This window comes from Coregonus clupeaformis, chromosome 23 (assembly GCF_020615455.1).
Source record: "Coregonus clupeaformis isolate EN_2021a chromosome 23, ASM2061545v1, whole genome shotgun sequence".
Classification (NCBI taxonomy): Eukaryota; Metazoa; Chordata; class Actinopteri; order Salmoniformes; family Salmonidae; genus Coregonus; species Coregonus clupeaformis.
The window spans coordinates 59,407,349-59,422,450 of NC_059214.1; the positions used below are offsets into that span (position 1 = coordinate 59,407,349).

A 15,102-nucleotide genomic window follows, 5' to 3' on the forward strand; every position below is an offset into this window, starting at 1 on the left:
CTTTCTCACTGATGAAAGATAAGGGCCATATGTTTCGAAAGCCGTATCGCAAGTGATGATTATTGACGTTTCTAAACGTTAAAACACAGCGTCGGGATTTTAGTTCACATGAGGCAGTCGTGGGCTAAGCTAACAGCTGAAAACTGTAGGGAGATGGCAGAATGCCACCTAGAGTTTAAGAGCTATAGGGTAAGTTAAGCCGCCTACAAATTTCTGTACTGAATGAAATATTACCACCACCCTTTAAAACCGTGTCTATTTTTATTTCCCAAACACAATTCAACACAATCACAATCGCTTTTTTGTCTTTTAATAATTTTAAGCGTCTTTTAACACAGGCGTGACAGGCTTAAACCTAACAATCACTTTTATACTTTTAACATTGGCCAGGCCCTGTTGTTACCTCATATGCCAGCCATAATGCCTTGCGTTACCCCTGGGAAGAAAACACTTACATTTGCTCAACTTGCCATTGGCTCAACCATTGGCTCAATTTACCCCATGGCCATTGGCTCAACTTACCCCAAGGCAAAGATTTGGACTATATTATCCCACACAGCTATAAGGATGCACTTTCATGCTAAGTTTAGGATCTCATATTGAAGCTTATAGAGACCCCAACTGATGAAATTATGACTTCTTCCTAAATATTTGGTCAAATGATTAATTTTGTTTATGGTTTCCTACAAACATGGGTGGCTAAACGTACATGTTTGGGCAGAGAGTGAGAGAGTATACTGGAGAAAGAAAGAGAATGGGAGAGAGAGAGACGTGACTATTGAAGAGGCTTTTTTGGTCCAATCCCTCAGTAACTGTCACAAGCAGTCATCTGCAGATGATGTTCCTGCGAGCGTCCCTAGCAACCCAGTCACCCTCCGCTCAGTCAATGGGTTCAGCGCAGCACAGAGTTTAGTTTAGCTAACCTGCCTACACAAGCAGTCAGACTGGTAACACATACACACCCCCCTCACCATGGCGATACTGGGAGGGGAAAGTGTGTCGCCACCCCCAACCCTTCCCTCCGCCCCCTCTCTATCACTCCACTCTCACTCCCTCGTTGCCCCCTCCTGCTTTAATTCCTCCAATCCTCTTTGTAGGACTGACGTCTGCTACTGTCACAAACAGAGCTAAGCCAGGAGAGGAGAGTGGAGGAAAAAGTCTGGTAGTCTCAGAAACAAACTGCTCTCTATCTCTCACACCTCCACTAGCTCAGCTCCCAGGGCTCTCCAGGCATCAGGGGGGCTGCTCTATCCTCCCAGCACCCTCTCATCACCCCTTGTTGGTGCTCACCTCACTGTCTGAGACCGGGGAACATCCAGGGGACATCTAGTGGACACTCACTCAGCCTCACCCAGGACCTGGGACTTCAGCTCCAGCTCATCTCTCTAAAACCGGCTCCTCCTCAAAGGCCTTCTGAGCCTGCATCGTGACCCACCCTTCCCGTGTCTGTCTGACTGAGAGAGAGAGGTAACTGTCTCTCTTTCTTTCATTCGATCTCAGGAACACCAGGGCTTTCAATCTCAGGTCTCATCTCCCATGCACTGTATCTGCACAGAGTCTAGAAGACAGGAGAACACCCCAAAGAAACAGACCGGATGATTTCAATTTGTCCTATGGATATCTTCAAAAGAGATAAGACACAGCTGTGAGATAGTGTGTCTGTGTGAATTTCTGATAATCTAGTGTGACAGTGAATGGACACAGACCACGCTGTATTAGCAGTGTGTTAGAGAAAGAACACACACTCTGGGGAAGCCTTTTCTTGTGGCATTTGATGTGCAGGTGTGTGTGTGATATGTCAGGTGTGTTAATTCATTACAGTTGTTAGGCATTGAATGTGCATTTGAGACGTGAGTGAGGCCTCAAGTGTGCAAGTGTGCGAGAGGCGTCGGTTGTGTGCGTGTGTGTGTGTGTGAGGAGTCAGTCAGGTCTGTGTGTGTGTGAGACAACGACCGTGGAGGCCGTAGCCCTGGATTTCTCTGAGATGGAGGGTCAAGGCTACGACAGGTTTGGTGAAGGTGAGCGTGACACCTACCAGATCGACTACCGCCGTATAGTTGGTGATACCGAGCCCGCTAGGCCGCGCCTCTTGCCCCGCGAAGGGGAACACACACACCCCAATGCCAACCCCCATGGAGCCTACACACACACCAACCCTCACGGCCACGGCCACGAGACGGCAGCGCAGAGATACAGCGCCACACGCATCCAAGCCGGATACGAACCTGAGAGGTGAGTCATACACACACACAGGTGAGAAACAAAACAACTATACCGGTCATAATCAGCTAAACTCCAATTGCCCTAACAATCAGTCAGGAACGGAGCCCTGACTGGGTCCCAGGTCCCAGACGCCACTAGCCTAGTGAATTACTGGCTTTCATCTACATGAACTAACTGCCAAAACATTAATCTGCCAGTCAAGGTTTTTTCATTGAGGTTGTCAGTGAGCTTTATAAATCCCAGTTAGCTGCTACCTAGGAGACAGTGATGTAACTAAAGCCTCTTACCTGCTGCTTGACCATCACACAGACTGAAAGAGTTTCCATTGACAGGGTTATAGAGTCTGTAGGTTGACCAACATTTCCAGATTACAGAGCCAAGGTATTTATGTAATTAAGAGGTAAACAACCACACTGAAGGTAAAATTGTGTTGTTGTGATGTTGTCCTACATCCATCCATAATCATAGGGTGCAGAAGAAAGACAACTATTTATATACAGTATATTCCCTTGTAACACGTCAAAACAACAAACGGTAGGTTACAGCAAAACACGCTCTGGATTACATGGTTTTACGAGCATCAGTGATATAGTGGTAAAATATTGGTGGGTAAACTCTGATCGCAGGTCGCAGTGAAAAAAGTAACGCTCCCTATACTTTCAATGCATTTTTCCGCAAAGGTGGATAAACTGTTGAGCAAAAAAATTAAAATAAACGTAAACTGCGTTTACTTACGTTTACCTTTCACTACACCACTGACGAGCATGTATTCTACCCAGGAGCTCTTTGAATTTTCACAGACAGCCATGGAGATGAAACATGGAGATACAGTATTATGGAGGATTACATCATTAAATCTGTCTATATATTTAATCTGCAGGGTGAAAACTACAAATCCTGCATTAGAGTCTAGAAGCACTTCGCCTCCATTATGTTCAGCAGGGTTCTGCCTATGTACAGTATATGGGAGAGAGGAAGGAATGTAAGTGTGTGTGTGTTCCAGCATGGCTGACTATCTGATCAGTGGAGGGACAGGGTACGTGCCTGAAGATGGACTGACGGCTCAGCAGCTCTTCTCTATCGGGGACGGACTCACATACAAGTAATATTTTATATACGTTCTACCAGTTAGAGAGCAGCATTTCCAATTATCTTGATTGAAATTCCTATAATTGTGCAATTTAAAGTTTATGAAAGAGAGACTCACTGAAGAGGCCTTCTGCCTGTAGCCACACAAGCTACAGGTGCGTGGCGCTATCTATGACAGCGTTGCTGAAACTGTGTTGCTGTCCATGTTGCTGATTGCTGAATTGTTTACTTATGTGGCCATTACGGGAGTATCACAGATGTGTTCACAGTTCCCGATAACTCCGAGAGCTCTGAAAGGCATGAATATGACCCTTCCCCCAGGTTGACTGTTGTGGTGAGATACTAGTATTATTACCATAAAGATAATTTGGCCAACTTCAGAGCCAGACACCATGTTGCTGCCCCGAGCATTCTATTCAACCAATGATGGTCAGTATTAGCTAGTAGGCCTATTTCTGACAGAGTAAAATCAAACACTCACTGACTGCTGAGATGATATGGTGAGACCAGACCAGTAGAATAAGGATCATTATGCACCATTACTTTGTGTTATCAGCCCTAATGGAGGTTTACACAGAGAGACAAACATATACTCACATCCAGTACAGTGGGAGTATTATAAAGAGGCTTTATCTCCAATACACACTGTGTGACGGGGTGTGAGGGTGTATGTGTGATATGCAAAGTGGTTAAGGGTGTAGGGATGTGATGCTGTGCTGGCCAGGGGTTAGGGTTCAGGGGACTGGTGATGGGAGGCAAGGGGTGGGGAGAGTTCACCTATCAGTTCTCTCACTGTTTGGCAAAACGATGTGTGTCTGAAACATGAGATACTTGTCAGTAATAGTGGACCTTACAATGTTCTCTCTCTGTTCCATTTCTCTCTCTCTCCTCTCTCCTTCTCTCCCCCCTCGCTCTCTCTACAGTGATTTCCTGATTCTTCCTGGTTTCATAGACTTTATCTCTGATGAAGTGGTGAGTATCCAGTATGTTTGGTTGACCTTTTCATTGCTAATAACAACAGAAGCTACATATACAATAGCATAGCCATGCTACAGCTTTAGTCAACTCCATTGCTGTTGCCTGGAACATACAAATACATATGGTATCATAACCATACGTACACAGGAGCCCTGTGTGTGTGTGTGTGTGTGTGTGTGTGCAGCCACTTATCTCATGTGGTCCTCTGTCTCTCTGAGGACTGGAGGTTGCTGAGTGTTTCTCTCAGTTGAATAACACACACACACACACACACACACACACACACACACACACTAAACCTCAAAGGGAGTCTCAGCTTCTGTGCCTGTGCAAACATGCCCAGGGCAAAACACACACACTGTGGATAGATGGCAACATTCGCGCAAAACTGAAAGCGCGAACCACAACATTTTACCACGTAAAGGGAACATGGACGAGTACAATCAGTCCAGCTATTCCCTCTGTAAGGCAATCAAACAGACAAAATGTCAGTACAGAGGTAAAGTGGAGTTGCAATTCAACGGCTCAGACATGTGACGTATGTTGTAGGGACAATCACGGATTATAAAGGGAAAACCAGCCACGTCGCGAACTACGACGCCTTGCTTCCGGACAGGCTAAACACCTTCTTTGCGGATAACACAGTGCCGCCACTCACGAGGACTGTAAGCTCTCGTTCTCCGTGGCTGACGTGATTAAGACATTTAAGCGTGTTAACCCTCGCAAGGCTTCCGGCCCAGACAGCATCCCTAGCCGCGACCTCAGAGAATGTGCAGACCAGTTGGCTGGAGTGTTTACGGACATGTTCAATCTCTCCCTATCCCAGTCTGTTTGTCCCCACTTGCTTCAAGATGTCCACATTGTTACTGCATACTGCCTCAACAGATCCACGGATGACGCAATCGCCATCGCTCTGCACACTGCCCTATCCCATCTGGACAAGAGGAATACCTATGGAAGAATGCTGTTCATTGACTAGAGCTCAGCCTTCAACACCATAGTGCCCTCTAAGCTCATCATTAAGGTGAGGGCCCAGGCGGAGTGGTGCCAGGAAAATAACCTCTCCCTCAACGTCAACAAAACGAAGGAGCTGATCGTGGACTTCAGGAGACAGCAAAGGGAGCACGCCCCCATCGACATCGACGGCCCGCAGAGGAGAGGGTGAAAAGCTTCAAGTTCCTCGGCGTGCACATAACTGACAACCTGAAATTATCCATCCACACTGACAGTGTGATGAAAAAGGCGCAACAGTGCCTCTTCAACCTTAGGTGCCAATTTCTTCAGCTTCCTAAGACCCTCACAAACTTCTACAGATGCACCATTGAGAGCATCCTGTCAGACTGTATCACCGCGTGGTACGACAACTGCACCGTCCGCAACCGCATGGCTCTCCAGACGGTGGTGCGGTCAGCCCAACGGCACACCGGGGGCACACTGCCTGCCCTCCAGGACATCTACAGCACCCGATGTCACAGGAAGGCCAAGAAGATCATCATGGACCTCAGCCACCCGAGCCACGGCCTGTTCACCCCGCTACCATCTAGAAGGCAGAGACCGTACAGGTGCATCAAAGCTGGGATCGAGAGACTGAAAAACAGCTTCTATCTCCAGGCCATCAGACTGTTAAATAGTCACCACTAGCCGGCCTCCGCCCAGTACCCTGCCCTGAACTTTAGTCGCTGTTACTAGCCGGCTACCAGTCGGTACTCATTCCTGCACCTTAGACACTGCTGCCCTATGTACATAGTCATTGAATGCTGGTCACTTTAATAATGTTTACATACCCACTTCATATGTATATACTGTATTCTAGTCAAGGCTCATCCTATGTAACTACTGCTGTACACACCTTTTCTATTCATATACTGTCCATAATGTCTACACAAACCATCATATGCATATATACTTATATTCCGGACTTTGACATTGCTCGTTCTAATATTTATATATTTCTTAAATCCTATATTTATTTTTTGAGGGATTTGCGTGTATTGTTTTGTATTGCTCTGTTGGAGCTAGGAACATAAGCATTTCGCTACACCCGCAATAACATCTGCAAAATATGTGTCCTCGACCAATATAATTTGATTTGAACAACACTGATGAGAACAGCAACACCAGTCCCTCATGGCTGCGAGTCAGAGGCATGTCCTGTGTAATTGCATTAGCAAGCTACAGGTGTGGTGTTTCTAGCTTGTTTGTTCTCTGCTGGCAGTAGGGTATGTCCCCTGTGGTATATGATTGTACATACAAGACTGAACAGGGACAGCTCATGTCCATGGTGCCACCTAATGGCAATGATGAGGTATTGCATGTTCTGATTGCTCTTGCCTGACAGTCACAGATATTTGGTTGACAGGGTGCCATTATTTTTGTAGTTATGTTTTTACCATCACTGTAATGTGATATTAGTGTGATGTTGTTGTCTATTTCCTCATCTACTTCCTGTTCCCAGGACCTGACTTCAGCTCTGACCAGGAAGATCACCCTGAAGACTCCTCTAATCTCGTCTCCCATGGATACAGTCACTGAGTCTTCCATGGCCATCGCTATGGCTGTGAGTATAGAGCCACACCTCACCTCCTCATCCAGCCAACACCAATAAGACAAGACCACAAATATGTCACAAAACTTCCTATACTAGTGGTATTTTTGGTTGTGGGTTTTTATGTATTGCCATAAAATAAAATAAATGGATAATACCTGGACTCTGGTATATTGAAGTCTCATTGGACAAACATCTTGTTCGGCTAACCCTGATTGGTCAGTGCTCTGTGTGTCGTAGCTCATGGGCGGGATCGGTATCATGCACCATAACTGTACTCCAGAGTTCCAGGCCAACGAGGTCCGCTTGGTCAAGGTAAGATGGAGGTTAGCGGTTGGACGACATACTTATATATATATATTGATATACCACTACATCAACAGTATAATGTCTCATGTCAAATGACATTGTAACAGTACATGAATACACTCAAACCTCCTTGTACATTTGCTGACGGATGTTTCTTAAATTATTTATTTGTGGTCAGAAATTTGAGCAGGGTTTCATCACAGACCCAGTGGTGATGAGTCCTCACCACATGGTGGGAGACGTGTTCGAAGCCAAGGTCCGCCACGGCTTCTCTGGCATCCCCGTCACAGAGACGGGAAAGATGGGAAGCAAGCTGGTGGGTATCGTCACCTCCCGAGACATCGACTTCCTTTCCGAGAAAGACCATGACAGACCCCTGGAAGAGGTGTGTGTTTGTGGGGTCGTTGTGTTTGTGCTTGACATGTTTGTATGGCATGTTTGTTTGGACATACAGTCATTACAATTGTCATTAGACGTTTACAAAGCAACGCATGATGAACTGCTAAATGGCTTGGCTTGGCTTTGAACTTTGCTCCTTGGTTTGCTTTGAGAGAACATGCCGTCATGATAACCTCTACTTACAGTACTTATACTGAGCACATTCATATAGCAGTCTATACTGTAATATACTCAGTCATGTATCTGTGTTATAATATTGTGGTGTTAAGGGAGCTCATGGTCTCCAGGTACACCTTCAGGCAGTGTTAACAGCAGTGCTCCAACGATAATTGATTTTGGCATGTTGGGTGGCATCTGCCTGTTCGTTGCACAGCATACAATTATTTTCCACAGCAGGGTTAACTGGTGCATCTGAACATCACTGTTAGTAGGCCTAACTTCTAAGACACACCGTATACATAATTTTGTTAACTGGGTGAGTCTATTTCTTGTCGTATTGAATACTATTCCTGTGAGGTTTACATGTATGGCTGATTCTTGCAGGCCATGACAAAGAGGGAAGATTTAGTGGTTGCACCAGCTGGTGTCACACTGAAAGAAGCCAACGATATCCTGCAGCGCAGCAAGAAAGGTACCATATGGATTTGACACAAAATGTTCTGTAGAGACGCTTTACTCAGACAGGACATGACAAAGATCAATCTTTGTTTGGTAAATTAAAGGATTTTGTAGAGAACTTCTCTTCTTGTGTCCTCTGTCTCTCTTAGGTAAGCTGCCCATAGTGAATGACAGTGACGAGCTGGTGGCCATCATAGCGAGGACAGACCTGAAGAAGAACAGAGACTACCCTCTGGCCTCTAAAGACTCGAGGAAGCAGCTGCTGTGTGGAGCTGCCATCGGAACCAGAGAGGAGGACAAATACAGACTGGACCTGCTGATGCAGGCTGGGGTCGATATGGTGGTGTTGGTGGGTCTGGGGAAGGTGTTGGGTTGTTATATTGTGTTTTTGGTTACTTGTCCTATCTTTTCGTTCCGCTCCTTTCTAACCCCTGTCTGTTTACCATGTAGGACTCCTCCCAGGGGAACTCTGTCTATCAGATCAACATGATCAACTACATCAAACAGAAATACCCTGAACTACAGGTGGTGGGAGGAAACGGTGAGTCTCCTCTCCTCTACTTTCTTTAGCAATGCCTCTTTCACATTATTCTCTCTTGCATTTTCACTCTCTCTGTCTCTCTCTCTCTTTCTCCCCCATTCTCTATTTTCATTCTCTCCCTGTAGTGGTGACTGCAGCACAAGCTAAGAATCTGATCGATGCGGGTGTGGATGCTCTGAGAGTGGGGATGGGCTGTGGCTCCATCTGCATCACCCAGGAAGGTATGGCGAGACAGGGGGAGCAACATCAAATGAGGAGGGAGAAGGAGAGGAAGGGAGGATGAGGAGGGAGGAGCGTGTAGAGTTTGACTAATGTTTAGTTAAAAATACAAACTATTTGCAAATTGCTGACATGTTGCTTTGTGTTATGTTTGTGTTGTGTGCTAGTGATGGCGTGTGGGCGTCCCCAGGGTACATCAGTGTACAAGGTGGCAGAGTATGCCAGGCGTTTCGGTGTGCCTGTCATCGCAGACGGAGGCATCCAGACTGTTGGACACGTGGTCAAAGCTCTCGCTCTCGGGGCATCCACAGGTGTGTGTTGAACCCACCCAGCATATTTAGCACTTTTCCACAAACAGGAATATCCACACCATAGGCTACTATTGATGGTCAGACTTTTACCTCCTTTCACCTCTGACCCCTGACCTCTGTGCCCTCAGTGATGATGGGGTCATTGCTCGCGGCTACCACGGAGGCCCCAGGGGAGTATTTCTTTTCAGACGGCGTGCGACTAAAGAAGTATCGTGGGATGGGCTCCCTGGATGCCATGGAAAAGAACAGCAGTAGCCAGAAACGCTACTTCAGGTAGAGAGAGGGAGACAGATTGTTTTGTTTATTTTCAGTAATAGGGCTAAGGAGAGAGATGTGTGTAACTCCACAGTGAGGGGGATGTTATAGTGTGTGTGTGTGTCGACAGTGAGGGGGACAAGGTGAAGGTGGCTCAGGGTGTGTCAGGGTCGGTCCAGGATAAAGGTTCCATCCATAGATTTGCCCCATACCTCATCGCTGGCATACAACATGGCTGCCAAGACATCGGAGCCAAGAGCCTCTGCATACTGCGGTTTGTCTATGAACAGATGTTAGACTGTGTTATTGTATTCCACTTCTTTGATATGATCTGTGTCTCTGTGTCTCATTTTTGTGATGTATTGTTGTATGTTATTCCAGGTCCATGATGTACTCTGGGGAGCTGAAGTTTGAGAAAAGGACCATGTCAGCTCAGGTTGAGGGGGGAGTACACGGGCTGCACTCGTAAGTCTGTCCCTGCCTGGCTCTGGTATCGCTTACACATCCTTTCCTCTGGAATTCCTTATAGATCCTGTGCTCCTTTCCTCTGTGATCGACTAACCTGTCCTGTTGTGTCTCATGTTCTGTGTCCGATGTGTCCTTTATCTCTGCTCTAGGTGGTAGTGTGTGTTTGTGTGTGTTTGTTCTCACCAGTGGCGTCCATATCTCCTTTACTACATGTTGTTTAGGAGTTGCTACTTAAACCGGGGATTGGCAGTCATACCATACGAGGTCCATTGTGGGTGCAGGCTTTCGCTCCAGCCAAAGCAGTAACTGCAGATGCAAGTAATTACGTTTTGACTTAAGACTATGATGGTTGATTTATTGTATTGGAATTGTAACTGCTTTAGCTGGGGCAGAATCCTGCACCCACACTGGCCATTTGTGGATATACAGTGCATTCGGAAAGTATCCAGACCCCTTCCCTGTTTCCAAATGTTGTCACATTACAGCCTTATTCTAAAATTGATTAAATACAACATTTTGCTCATCAATCTACACACAATACCCCATAATGACAAAGTGAAAACAGGTTTTTAGAAATGATAGCAAATGTATTAAAAACAGAAATACCTTATTTACATAAGTATTCAGACCCTTTGCTATGAAACTTGAAATTGAGCTCAGGTGCATCCTGTTGCCATTGATCCTTGAGATGTTTCTACAACTTGATTTGAGTCCACCTGTGGTAAATTCAATTGATTGGACATGATTTGGAAAGGCACACAGCTGTCTATATAAGGTCCCACAGTTGACAGTGCATGTCAGAGCAAAAACCAAGCCATGAGGTCGAAGGAATTGTCCGTAGAGCTCAGGGACAGGATTGTGTCGAGGCACAGATCTGAGCAACGGTACCAAAAAATGTCTGCAGCATTGAAGGTCTCTAAGAACACAGTGGCCTCCATCATTCTTAAATTGAAGAAGTTTGGAACCACCAAGACTCTTCCTAGAGCTGGCCGCCCGGCCAAACTGAGCAATCGGGGGAGAAGGGCGTTGGTCAGGGAGGTGACCAAGAACCCGATGGTTACTCTGACAGAGCTCCAGAGTTCCTCTGTGGAGATGGGAGAACCTTCCAGAAGGACAACCAAATAGCTGTGCAGCGACGTTCCCCATCCAACCTGACGGAGCTTGAGAGGATCTGCAGAGAAAAATGGGAGCAACTCCCCAAATACAGGTGTGCCAAACCCGAGGCTGTAATCACTGCTAAAGGTGCTTCAACAAAGTACTGAGTAAAGGGTAAATACTTATCTAAATTTCTAAAAACCTGTTTTTGCTTTGCCATTATGAGGTATTGTGTGTAGATTGATGAGGGGAAAAAAACAATTTAATCAATTTTAGAGTAAGGCTGTAATGTAACAAAATGTGGAAAAAGTCAAGGGGTCTGAATACTTTCCGAATGCACTGTAATTGCCTAGCCCTGAGTTAAACAGTAGCGCTGAAGGAAGTAAAATGTCAATGTCTTCTCTCTCTTTCTCTTACTCATGCTCTCATCATAGATATTCCTTTGTGCCATGTAAGTACATTCTCCCTGTGCTCACAACTTTTCCTACTGCAATTTTCTCTGTTTGTTACCTTTTTGTTTTCAGGAAGACTCAGGGTTAGAAGTATAGACCATGACTTTTTAAAGCCCTAGCAACTTCATAAAACCCTCAATCTAGTATATCTAGTCTAATATGAGTTTCAATGAGACTTGACTTGTATTCCTGATTGCTGTCTGTGTGTTGTCCTCCTGTAGTTTTGAGAAGCGGCTATACTGAGGGAGGAGCGAGAAGGTGCTCACGAGCAGCTCCCAGCGTACCTGCACCAGCAGCCACCAGGCACAACGGATACATGTGACCTACCTACAACCACTACTCAATTCAACCATCACATAACCTTTTGGCTATACATGAGAAGACCGCTGACTCCTCTCTTCTCCCCCCACCCACTATCTCTCTCTTTCTCTGTGTTGTGTAAGATGCTTTTGAGGGACCATAGTCACCTCTGACTTGATTGATGGCATGACATAATCCACAGGGACTAGGGACTAACGTTCAATGGTCACATGTACCTGGGTCATGGCTCAAAGCCATCAGGCTGCATAAGGTATGTAGCGCATGTTGAACTGTGACTACTGTGTACTACTTTACGTACCCTGGAGCTCTTTATACCAGTTTTGGTTGATCATGGTCTATGTCTCAGATGTATTTGAATGTACAGTAGTGTTGATGACTGTGTGGAATAGCCTAGAGGTCTGTTAGTGTGGCTCTACTGCAGAGAGGACCAAAGCTATGATAAGCGTTAGCCTTAAATCAGGGATAACCACAGCGCCTTAAGACTGCACATGGAGTCTATACTGTGGATAGTGCTGTAATCAGGTTCTCACTGGATTCTCATCAGTAAAAAAAAAAAAAGCGGAGGTAAATGAAATAGATAACCACATATTGTTTTGTCTTTGTGTGAAGTTCACCACTAAGATTTGTGATGTGTTTTCTTTCATGTTATGTGTGTGTTGTCTGATGACAGGATGATTGTACAGGGAGACAGTGACTTTGGCCTAGTCTGTAGTGTTAATAATATGATGGATTTGAGAAAAGGAATATAGAGTGCATTCGGAAAGTATTCAGTCCCCTTCACTTTTTCCACATTTTGTAACATTACAGCCTTATTCTAAAATTGATGAAATTGTTTTCCCCCCCTCATCAATCTACACACAATACCCCATAATGCCAAAGCAAAAACACTTGTTACATTTTTTTTGCAAATGTATATTTTTTTAATGAAATCACATTTAGATAAGCATTCAGACCCTTTACTCAGTACTTTGTTGAAGCACCTTTGGCTTCAAGCTTGGCACACCTGTATTTGGGGAGTTTCTCCCGTTCTTCTCTGCAGATCCTCTCAAACTCTGTCAGGTTGGATGGGGAGCGTCGCTGCACAGCTATTTTCAGGTCTCTCCAAATATGTTCAAGTCCAGGCTCTGGCTGGGCCACTCAAGGACATTCAGAGACTCCTGCGTTGTCTTGGCTGTGTGTTTAGGGTCGTTGTCCTGTTGGAAGATGAACCTTTGCCCCAGTCTGAGGTCCTGAGCGCTCTGGAGCAGGTTTTCATCAACCATCTCTCTGTACTTCGCTCGTTAATCTTTCCCTTGATCCAGACAAGTCTCCCAGTCCCTGCCGCTGAAAAACATCCCTACAGCATGGTGCTGCCACTGTAGGGATGGTGCCAGGTTTCCTCCAGACGTGACGCTTGGCATTCAGGCCAAAGAGTTCAATCTTGGTTTCATCAGACCAGAGAATCTTGTTTCTCATGGTCAGAGTCCTTTTAGGTACCATTTGGCAAACTCAAAGCGTGCTGTCATGTGCCTTTTACTGAGGAGTGGCTTCCGTCTGGCCACTCTACCATAAAGGCCTGATTGGTGGAGTACTGCAGAGATGGTTGTCCTTCTGGAAGGTTCTCTCATCTCCACAGAGGAACTCTGGTGCTCTGTCAGAGTGACCATCGGGTTCTTGGTCACCTCCCTGACCAACGCCCTTCTCCCCCAATTGCTCAGTTTGACCAGGCAGCCAGCTCTATTAAGAGTCTTGGTGGTTCCAAACTTCTTCCATTTAAGAATGATGGTGGCCACTGTGTTCTTGGGGACCTTCAATGCTGCAGACATTTTTTGGTACCCATCCCCAGATCTGTGCCTCGACACAATCCTGTCTTGAAGCTCTATGGACAATTCTTTTGACCTCATGGCTTGGTTTTTGCTCTGGATAGGTGTGTGCCTTTCCAAATTATGTCCAATCAAATGAATTTACCATAGGTGGACTCTAATCAAGTTGTAGAAACATCTCAAGGATGATCAACGGAAACAGGATGCACCTGAGCTCAATTTCGAGTCTCATAGCAAAGGGTCTGAATACCTATGTAAACATTTCTAAATACCTTTTTTCGCTTCATCATTATGGGGTATTGTGTGTAGAATTTAATAAATTTTAGAATAAGGCTGTAACAATATGTGGAAAAAGGGGTCTGAATACTTTCCGAATGCACTGTAAATGTCGGCCACAATATAATACTGTATACTTAGTGATATATGATACTGAGGTCTGGTTTCCCGGACACAGGTTAAGCCTAGTCCTGGACTAAAAAGCATGCTCAATGGAAAATCTGTGTTTGGGAAACCGCCCCTGAATATCTTTCTTGAATTATCTTGTTTACCAGGCTGAATGTACTGCTGCTACCAGGTGGTAGTGAGTGAAGAAATATGTTGTTTTTAATGATGAATAGTTTTACTGATGACACGATTATCCATCTTTAATTTCCTCCATTTCCTTCCTGTAGAAGACGTGCAGCTAGTTTATAACAGTAGGGCACTGTCAGTTAAATTAGTGACTCACCAGCAAAGACAGAACTACTCCCAGTTTGTTGTGTTAATCTTTGTGTGAAGTGAACATTAGGTGCTCAAAGTTGCACAAAAGTTGTTTATTTTGTTTTCTCAAGAGGAGTATACTACAAAGCAGGATCAATGAGTTAGCCAGCTAACTTTCATAAATAGCCAGACATAATGGCTGAATTTCTGGTTCGATAAGAAAACTAAACTTTCAAGCGTATCTCAACCTCAGGCTTTTAAATTCCTTAATGCTGTACCATGCTGTTGCATAAACCAGAATAAAGAAGTTACTTTTAATATAATATCTACTATTCTCCTTTATTTGGTGTATGTACAGTATCTGCTATGTTGTGGTTACACTCCCAAAATGGTATGTTGAGTAGGATTATCATGACTAATAAGCTGATCGACATTACATCAGTTGCTGCACATAACGTCATCCCTAACATAGTGATAGTATCCTTTTCCCACACCAGCAGAGGGCAATGTGGTCTTTGTTTTGCACATGCTCCATTCCTCCATTCCTCCCTTTTCTCTTTCTCATTCTCATCATTTCCTTCTCTCTCCATTTGTAAGTCTCATCCAAAGCTGTCAAAAGTTGTTTGATAGCAACATAAACCACACTCAAGGCTTACACTACAGAGTTACGTGGCTAGATGAACTGAGATTTCATTCATGTGTAAACTATTGCTGCTGACTACAGAAAAAACACCCAAGTTCAACTGAAGCAACTCTCCATGTGAAAGGGCCTATAGAT

The 15,102-nt window shown here is 45.0% G+C and overlaps 1 protein-coding gene across 4 annotated transcripts; it reads left to right on the forward strand.

Moving 5' to 3' along the window:
- Positions 1-1,139: 1,139 nt before the first annotated feature.
- On the forward strand, positions 1,140-12,632 carry LOC121576574 (inosine-5'-monophosphate dehydrogenase 1b). Of its 4 annotated transcripts, XM_041889813.1 has the most exons (17): positions 1,140-2,232; positions 3,227-3,325; positions 4,236-4,284; positions 6,746-6,847; positions 7,076-7,150; positions 7,323-7,529; positions 8,087-8,174; positions 8,311-8,510; positions 8,612-8,702; positions 8,828-8,923; positions 9,089-9,232; positions 9,361-9,505; positions 9,618-9,761; positions 9,869-9,952; positions 10,177-10,273; positions 11,485-11,501; positions 11,724-11,793. In XM_041889813.1, exons 1-15 carry the CDS (start codon positions 1,985-1,987, stop codon positions 10,259-10,261), a joined length of 1,857 nt encoding a protein of 618 aa, XP_041745747.1. In that variant the 5' UTR covers positions 1,140-1,984; the 3' UTR covers positions 10,262-10,273; positions 11,485-11,501; positions 11,724-11,793. The 4 variants fall into 4 exon arrangements, with proteins under 4 accessions (XP_041745747.1, XP_041745745.1, XP_041745746.1 ...); XM_041889811.1 differs by lacking the exon at positions 10,177-10,273 and having other exon boundaries at positions 11,724-12,632; XM_041889812.1 differs by lacking the exon at positions 11,485-11,501 and having other exon boundaries at positions 11,724-11,812.
- The last annotated feature ends 2,470 nt before the right edge of the window (positions 12,633-15,102 follow it).

Bases quoted from the DNA above. Each gene is read 5' to 3' on its own strand.
- LOC121576574 (XM_041889811.1), top strand. From the start codon at position 1,985: ATGGAGGGTCAAGGCTACGACAGGTTTGGTGAAGGTGAGCGTGACACC. The intron at 3,326-4,235 runs GTAATATTTTAT...CTCTCTCTACAG, and splicing joins GGGGACGGACTCACATACAA to TGATTTCCTGATTCTTCCTG. The intron at 8,511-8,611 runs GTGGGTCTGGGG...TTTACCATGTAG, and splicing joins GGGTCGATATGGTGGTGTTG to GACTCCTCCCAGGGGAACTC.